Source organism: Malus sylvestris, chromosome 17 (genome assembly GCF_916048215.2).
Source record: "Malus sylvestris chromosome 17, drMalSylv7.2, whole genome shotgun sequence".
Lineage (NCBI taxonomy): Eukaryota > Viridiplantae > Streptophyta > Magnoliopsida > Rosales > Rosaceae > Malus > Malus sylvestris.
In genome coordinates this window covers 30,004,393-30,013,488 of record NC_062276.1, presented here as the reverse complement: position 1 = coordinate 30,013,488, position 9,096 = coordinate 30,004,393, and the positions used below count along the sequence as shown (strand labels likewise).

At 35.3% G+C, this 9,096-nt stretch overlaps 1 protein-coding gene across 1 annotated transcript; it reads right to left on the bottom strand.

Moving 5' to 3' along the window:
- Positions 1-2,825: 2,825 nt before the first annotated feature.
- On the bottom strand, positions 2,826-4,370 carry LOC126609656 (uncharacterized). The gene is made up of 3 exons (XM_050277532.1): positions 4,264-4,370; positions 4,121-4,196; positions 2,826-4,037 (listed from the first exon to the last, which is right to left on the bottom strand). Exons 2-3 carry the CDS (start codon positions 4,128-4,130, stop codon positions 2,878-2,880), a joined length of 1,170 nt encoding a protein of 389 aa, XP_050133489.1. The 5' UTR covers positions 4,131-4,196; positions 4,264-4,370; the 3' UTR covers positions 2,826-2,877.
- Positions 4,371-9,096: the final 4,726 nt, after the last annotated feature.

Genomic DNA, 9,096 nt, shown 5'->3' with positions numbered 1-9,096 from the left:
GTAGGTGTAGTGGAGATGAGGATGCTTCGTTGGATGTGTGGGCACACGAGAAAGGATAAGATTAGGAATGAGGATATCCGAGGTAAAGTAAGAGTAGCCGAAATTAAAGGAAAACTGAGAGAAAATCGGTTACGGTGGTTTGGACATGTGCAAAGAAGGCCTACTGACGCTCCGGTTCGAAGATGTGACCACGGGACAGAGGTTCAGGGCCGAAGGGATAGAGGAAGACCTAGGAAAACTTTGGAAGAGACCCTAAGAAAAGACTTAGAGTACTTGGATCTAACGGAGGACATGACACAAAACCGAGCGCAATGGCGTTCTAGGATTCATATAGCCGACCCCACTTAGTGGGAAAAGGCTTTGTTGTTGTTGTTGTTGTAAGGTAAGCGTCTCCAAGTATGTAGTTAAACCAAGGACTGTCCACCCACTGTGTAATTGCTAATCAACTCTATGTCGATAACGTTTAAAGTGTTTTGCACATCGCATGGAGGTTGTTATTAATGATTAGACCAACAATTATCCACATTCTCTAAATAGGATTTCACACAATATGAAGTAAACCCAATACTTAGAATTGTATACCTCTCGGACAAATTAAGCACCCTTTAGTGTGGGTTTGTATATGGGATTTATCTTTTCTGTGTTTGATGATTGTAAATTGCCATGTATGCTTGAGATATGGTGTTGAAGAAGAGGCTAGATTTTGGATTTAATGGCTTCCAAATCAATCAGTTATTTCATTACATAATTATCTCAACTTTATTCTAAAGTATTTGTCTTTATTTCTACAACAATGGTTTAAGGGCATTAGTCGGTACTCATTTAGTTATTTGTTAGTATGTTTTCTAAATAAATAAAAAATCATGATTTGTTCACTGTTTGATCTTTCCATGAACTCTTTATGTCTCAATATTGTTTCTACTTCTCGGCGTTTCAATATATTTGTATTTAATTGATTAAATTTGTGTCTTTACAGTTTTAAAAGGAAGTTTCAAAGTGTTTCCGAATGCAGGACAAGAAGAATGTGATGAGCCATAAGAACAGTAAAGTAAGAAATTAAGTCCTGAGAGGTAAAGCATGTGTATCATTTTTATTGTACATAGGTTGTTAATATAAAGTTAGTATAATCAGGTGCAAATTGATTATGGGAACAATTTATTTACTCTGTGATTTGTACCTAGAATGCTGTCATTTTAGTTGTACATAATCTCTTAATGTAAATTCAATAGAACATACATGCAAAGTGAAGAATTATTTCTACCATTTGGATTCAAATGCTTTGATCGGTTTCTAGATTATTTGGAGATGGGTGTGTTAAATTGTGGGTATGATTTCAAAACCCGCAACAAAGCGCGGACATCTTTGCTTTTATATACATATATATACACACATAACTTTGTGCTTTGTATCAGAACTTTGTATTGTGTACCGTGCCCACCGTGCCCTAACATTCAAATAATAAAAATAAGTAGTTTGGTCAAAATATGTCACCTGTTGTAGTATAATCATGTGATAAAATTATTAAATAATCATATAATGGTAAAAGGCAATTGATTATGCAATTAGAATAAGACTATATTTGAAAGAGGATTCTCTCCAGATCTTTTTTGTGAAAGATCCTAGTGATTCTCAAATCGTATTTGTTCATTATACATCGTGCGGTCAATTTTTGTCAGATACTATTTATATTTAATTTTAAATAGAAGTATTTAAAATGATTTCTGACCGTATGATATATGATGAATAGACACAATTTAAAAATCCTTAAAATCCTCACAAAGAACCTCCGGAGAGGATCCTCATTAACTATATTCATCACAAATAACAATAATAAACTAATTAATGAATTAGAAGAAGACTTATCTTCTTCGTTAGTTTTCCACTGGTGGCCGCGGCGAGTTTGCAGTGCCTTTGTCGATCCCCGACGAATTTTCCCGAACTGGCGTCACTTGGGTTGAGTGGGGAACTGACAGTCCGAGTTCCCCGATTCCAGGATAGCGGTGGTGTCGCAAGGAGACGGAGCGAAAGCTGCCAATCACGCATGGCAGCCGCAAGAGAAATTTCCGGCGGTGTGACGACTTGGTTTTGCCTGGGTTTTCGGCAGTGCGATGACTGTGGTTTCGTATGGATTTCATAGATCGGCCCATTTCACCCAAATCGCAGTCGTGAGAGGGAAGTGGAGTTCTAGGGGTGGATGCCTCGTGGTTGAGGCTACGGTGTCGGGTGAGATGTGGATGTTGTAAGGGTTTCATTGTGGGGGTGTCTAGGCTTCTTGGAGAATTTGGCCAGAGAGAGGGGTTTTGGGTTCTCGGTTTGTAAGTTTTTTCTGGTGGACAGTGGTGGTTGTGAGGGTTTCACGGTGTTGAGGTCAAAAAATGAGAGAAAACTGACATGGCTTTTCATATTGATTCTCATACACAACGCCAAATGTTGATGCACAAAATCGGTCGATCTTAGTTCAATATAAATCCGACCGTAAATCACATAAACGCACAAGAACACAAAGATATATCATAGTCAAGGAAGAAAATATCGGTAATATCGGAAATATCGGTAGTCCGAAAACACGGAAATATCGATGGAAATATCGGTAAAATATCGATATCGATAAAAATTACATGGAAACCACGGAAATTGTAAGAAAAACTTGGAAATTTTTATTGAAACTTTGTAGGATGTTTATTTAGTCAATTATCTATTAGTTTATCACAAAAAATTGGAAGGAAATGCATTGCATGATGGATTTAACATTATCAAGTTGATTATATAGCGAGCTGACAAACATTGTGAGTGTAGAAAATATGTAGTAATTAATGAAAGAAGTCTAAACACACCATAATCATTTATATATAATGAATTATTACAATATTTTACACTTTAGTACCACATAGAGTTCCTATGAGGTTCAAATTTGTCACTATCTTCATCATCTCTATGTGTAGAATGAGTGTATTGTGAAGAGTAGTTATCAAATGATAAATCCCCAAAATAGTTTTGCATGTAATTGTTAATATGCCACCCATATGGATCCGAGATTGGTTGAGGTTGTCCATAAGAAAAATCATTTGAAGATTGAGGCTGGGATTGTTTCCATGAGTCGCTCGATTCCATCCCAACAGAAATGGGATATGAAGGGTAGGGAAATGGTTGGTTATGAGTATAACCATAGTTACTACTTCCCAATCCAACAGAGTCTGAAGTTCTAGATAACGAGTCATCTTCTTGACTTGACAAAATCCCCTTGCCTCTTTCTCTGCGAGTATAGTCCTTCCCTATGGCACCAATTCCTGGTCCTGCCCGCCTACTGCCATGGTCATCATCCTGTGTTGCATGCGTGAAGTTTGCCTTACTAGTGAAGGGGCTCATATATCTGGGAGGTGGTGGTCCATAATAGTTTCCATATCCACCACCACTACCTTCAGCTCCACTACCTCCAGCTCCACTATGTCCTTCATCATTCCCACCTCCGGTGGTAGGTGAGTCTCCTGATCTTGTACTAGAGCTATCATTAGTATCAGCACGATGTTGTGGTTGTGTAGGATTGGAAGAATGTGGAATTCCAGTGTTTCTTGGTCTTGGCTGCAAAAGTTCTTCGAAAGAGTCAGAGCTGCTAGATCCCACCTCCTCCTCTAATACTCTTTCTACATTTATCCCTTCATTACGTGCTTCTTCAGCAACTCTGGAAGCTGGGTTGCCTTCATCATCATCTAAATGAAGAGGTCTAATCCATTGAAAAAGTTGGTTACCCTCCGTATCATCATCTTCACCAACAATATCAAACACATCTAGTGGGTCACCACGGTCGACATGATCGATTTCTGCTTCCTTATCTCGAATTTGAAGCTTCATGTTGTAGTAGCAATAAACTAATTTTTCCAAGCTACTATGAGCCAACTTATTTCTTTGCTTTGTGTGTATGAGTGCAAATGTGCTCCAATTTCTTTCACAAGCAGATGAGGAAGCTGTTTGTGATAATACTTTTATTGCTAACTTTCTCACAGTTGGTGCATCGGTCCCATACATGATCCACCATTCAGCTACAATGAAAAATAATGTTGATAAGCCTAATAACTCCAACAAATTCTATTATAAACTTATAGTGAAATATGTTTATACTCACTAGGAGACATATTTGTTCGAGCAGCAACTGATGTTGGTTCTCCAAATGTTCTTCTTGCATCTTTAAACCATGTTAGCTGAATACAATAAATTGTGTTAGTTTAATCCAACAAAGTAATTATTATAATTTAAGTAATTGTGTACCTCATTTCCAAATTGGCCAACTGCTGGTGATGCAGGGTCTAATTTAGAGTATACATTATGTACAGCACGTATAAGGTTACCATCATCTCCAACACCGGGTCTGTATTGGTATCAGGGATTCAAATAATATGCTGTTCAAAGAAACACATACTCTAATAAGAGAAATAATACTTATGCAACTAAAGAAATGAATTGCAAATTATGACATAATTTATACCTGCTGCATGCAAATCGTGGTATAGTGTTTTATACCATCGGTCTTCAATTATCTTAATGACCCACCTTGCACCATGTTTTCTTTCCAATTCATCCTTCACTACACGCATTAACTCATATACTGCCCCCATAGTAGGATACACTTCTGTGTCAACGATCCGTAAAACTTTGTAAAGAGGTTCAAACAGTTGACACACATGTTCTGTTTGAGTCCAAAAAGCATGATCAAGCACTATACTTTCCACCATACGACCTGTATTTGAGCGGCTCAAATTGTGGTTGGCCCAATCGTCACTAGTGAATAGTTGCTTCAACCCTGCTTTCTTCTTGAGTAGGCTGTCTAATGCAATATAGTTGGTGGCGAATCGAGTGGTAGCTGGACGAATAATTTCTCCTTTGCAAAAGTCACGCATCTTTGCCAACAACCAACCGTGATTGTAAATATAATTTGTGATCGTTCTAGCTCTTTTGACCACAGTAGCAACATTCTCTCTCTTCCCCATTGCCTCAAACATGAGATCAATACAATGTGCTGCACATGATGTCCAAAACACATTATGATGCTTCATTAACTTTTTTCCAGCTTTGACAAATGCAGAACCGTTGTCGGTCACGACTTGGACAACATTATGCTCTCCCACCTCCATGATTACATCCCTCAATAATTTGTAAATATACTTGTAATTCTTTATATGGTCTGAAGCATCAACAGACTTTAAAAAAATTGTCTTTCCCTTGGAGTATACCATGAAGTTGATGATGGACAATCTGGTCGGGCCGGTCCATCCGTCACACATGATTGTGCAACCATTAGTTTCCCACTTTGACCTCAACTTGTTAACATACTCGCCAATGTCTTTATACTCCATATCCAAATATTTGTTTCTTATCTCATAGGGAGTGGGAGGTTGTACTCCAACACCGGCCTGTTGACATCCCACTACCATATTTTTGAAATGATGTGATGATGCCTTCGCAGCAGGGACATTTTCATAGATAAAGAACTTGCTAATTAGACGCCCCATTCCCTCCTTCACATTACCTCCCTTGAAATAACTCCAAACACTCTTTTGACGTGCGTTGGATGACTTATATAAACTTGGGGCTATTGGTGGTGTTGGTTGTGATTCTCTAAGACTGCCTCCCCGTCTCATTTGTGCACCACCACTTGTCCCGGAACCTTGTCCCCTATTAGGAATTTTATGAAGGTGTTCTCTTTCCCATGCTGACTGTTTGGAGGCACGTAATGCTTGTTTCAAACTGCGTCGTTCTTCAGGTCCCATGTCATCATCACATTCGTCCTCATCGTCATCATCATCACTGTCAACCGCTTGGCCAATGACTTCTCCTCGTAGCCCAGCTCGAATATTTTCCATTCCTTGTGTTATCTTTTCCTTCTGCTGTTTTTTATTTTTTAATAATGTGCTAATGAATGCCTTCACTTCTGGGGGGACATTATCGCATCGTTGGACATTTTTTGCTGGATCTAATCCACTAAGATGGTACTTAAGTCGTGTCACTCCACCACTCTTCATTACCCGACCACAATATTTGCAAATTGTGCCATGTTTGTTTCCGTCTATTGGGTCTCCATGTTCCCAAGCTGGATCACGTTTAGTAGCTCCATTAGACATCTTAAATGTACCTACATTTATTTTTCATGAAAATTAGACAAAAGAATTAAATAATAAAGTTATTTAAGAGAACCTAAATAATAAAGTTATTGTACAGAATAATTAAATATGAAGTAAAGAAAATGATTGTAAAAATTTACGTAATTAAAAAAATAATATGGAATAATAAAACCTAATATTAATGAATAATAATCCAATTTGATAAAAAAATAATCCTAATATAAATGATGAATAATATTCCTTTTTGATAATAATCCTAATATAAATAATCCTACTATAAATGATGATAATTATGTTTCATGAAAATAATCCTAATATAAAACATAGTGATGAATAATATTCCTTTTTGATAATAATCCAATTTAATAATAATCCACTTTAATAATAATCCAATTTAATGAATAATCCAATTTGATAATAAAAAAAACCTAATATTAATGAATAAAAAGCCAAACACCAAGTGAGACAATTTTGGAAGATATTTGAGAATACCCATCCGTTTTTTTTTTTTTTTTTTTGCCTAAGTTTTGGACCTTTTGGTTCAACCCAACCCAACCCAGGTGTGGTTATGTTTGAGATTTGGGCCTAAGGTCTAAGTTCAACAAACTCAAGTTTGGAGACTACATTGAGTGGGCTTTAATGAATAGTCCAATTTGATAATAAGCCAATTTAATGAATAATCCAATTTAATGAATAATAATCCAATTTTATAATAATCTAATTTAATGAATAATAATCCAATTTGATAATAAAAAAACCTAATATTAATGAATAATAATCCTATTTGATAATAAAACCTAATATTAATAAAATATTAAATAACATTAAACATATTAAAATTATCCTAGGGAATAATTATACAACATTACTTAATTACTTACAAAAATTAACATGTAATTGTTAACATTACTTAACTACTTACAAAAATTAACATGCAAGTATTAATTACTTAAAAAAAATTAACATACGAGTCCACACAAATTTATTTGTTGTTGTATAAATTACAATAATATAAATATAAGTTTGTAAACTTACCTTAAATATGGAACCCTTTGTGTTCAAGCTTTGGAATGGATCTGGAATGGCTTTGAAAATGGTAAGGGAAATAAAATAATAAATAACATTAAACATATTAAAATTATCCTAGGGAATAATTATACGCAAGTATTAATTACTTAAAAAAAATTAACATGTAATTGTTAACATTACTTAATTACTTACAAAAACTAACATGCAAGTATTAATTACTTAAAAAACATTAACATGTAATTGTTAACATTACTTAATTACTTACAAAAACTAACATGCAAGTATTAATTACTTAAAAAAAATTAACATGTAATTGCTAACATTACTTAATTACTTACAAAAACTAACATGCAAGTATTAACATTGCTTAATTACTTAAAAAAATTAACATGCAATTGTTAACATTACTTAATTACTTACAAAAACTAACATGCAAGTATTAACATTACTTAATTACTTACAAAAACTAACATGCAAGTATTAATTACTTAAAAAAAATTAACATGTTATTGTTAACATTACTTAATTACTAACAAAAACTAACAAAAACTAACATGCAAGTATTAATTACTTAAAAAAAATTAACATGTTATTGTTAACATTACTTAATTACTAACAAAAACTAACATGCAAGTATTAATTACTTAAAAAAATTAACATGTAATTGTTAACATTACTTAATTACTTACAAAAACTAACATGCAAGTATTAACATTACTTAATTACTTAAAAAAATTAACATGTAATTGTTAACATTACTTAATTACTTACAAAAACTAACATGCAAGTATTAACATTACTTAATTACTTAAAAAAATTAACATGCAATTGTTAACATTACTTAATTACTTACAAAAACTAACATGCAAGTATTAATTACTTAAAAAATTAACATACGAGTTCACACAAATTTTTTTGTTGTTGTATAAATTATAAGAATATAAATATAAGTTTGTAAACTTACTTTAAATATGGAACCCTTTGTGTTTAAGCTCTGGATCTGGAATGACTTTGAAAGGGGTAAGGGAAATAAAATAATCGAAAAGGCTCCTCTGATACTCCACCTCTTGAAATTTTTTCACAATGACAACTTTGAAAGAATATCACAATAGCTCTGATACTCCACCTTTTAAAACAATATCGGCACACGGTTTTGAATGAAACCACCGTCCATGGTTTGAAAAGAATACAAATTATAATTGTAAAAGCTGCATGAAATTGTCCAAATAATTGTAAAACTTGTCGGGAATATTGAGTGAGTTGTATCCTCCTGACAGGAGGAACCCACACACACACACACACAAATGACCACCATCCATGGTCTGAAAAGAATACAAATTATAATTGTAAAAGCTGCATGAAATTGTCCAAATAATTGTAAAACTTGTCGGGAATATTGAGTGAGTTGTATCCTCCTGACAGGAGGAACCCACACGCACACACACACACAAATGACACATCGCACGCACACAACGCACGCACGCATACACGACCTCAGTCTCTCTCTCTCTCGATCCTTCTCGATCTCTCTTCTCCCTTCTCTTCTCCCACACACACACTCACACAGAGAGCTCCACAGGTTACATCCGATCCAACACACACATACACACAGAGATCTCCGATCTCTCTTCTCCCAAACACACACACGCACACAGAGATCTCTCGATCTCTCTTCTCCATTCTCCGATCTCTCTTCTCCCTTCTCCGATTTCTCTTCTCCCAAACACCCACATACAAAGAGAGATCTCCGATCTCTCTTCTCCCAAACACACACACACACACAGAGATCTCTCGATCTCTCTTCTCCCTTCGCCGTTGATCGTGGCTCTGGCGAAGTCAGAGTTGTCTCAGTCGTCTGTGGCGGTGCGCCGCTGAGCAAGGATCGCGTTCAGTCATCTGGTTCGTCTTCGTCTTTGTCAGGTGAGATTCCATTCAAACCCTAAACCCTAAACCG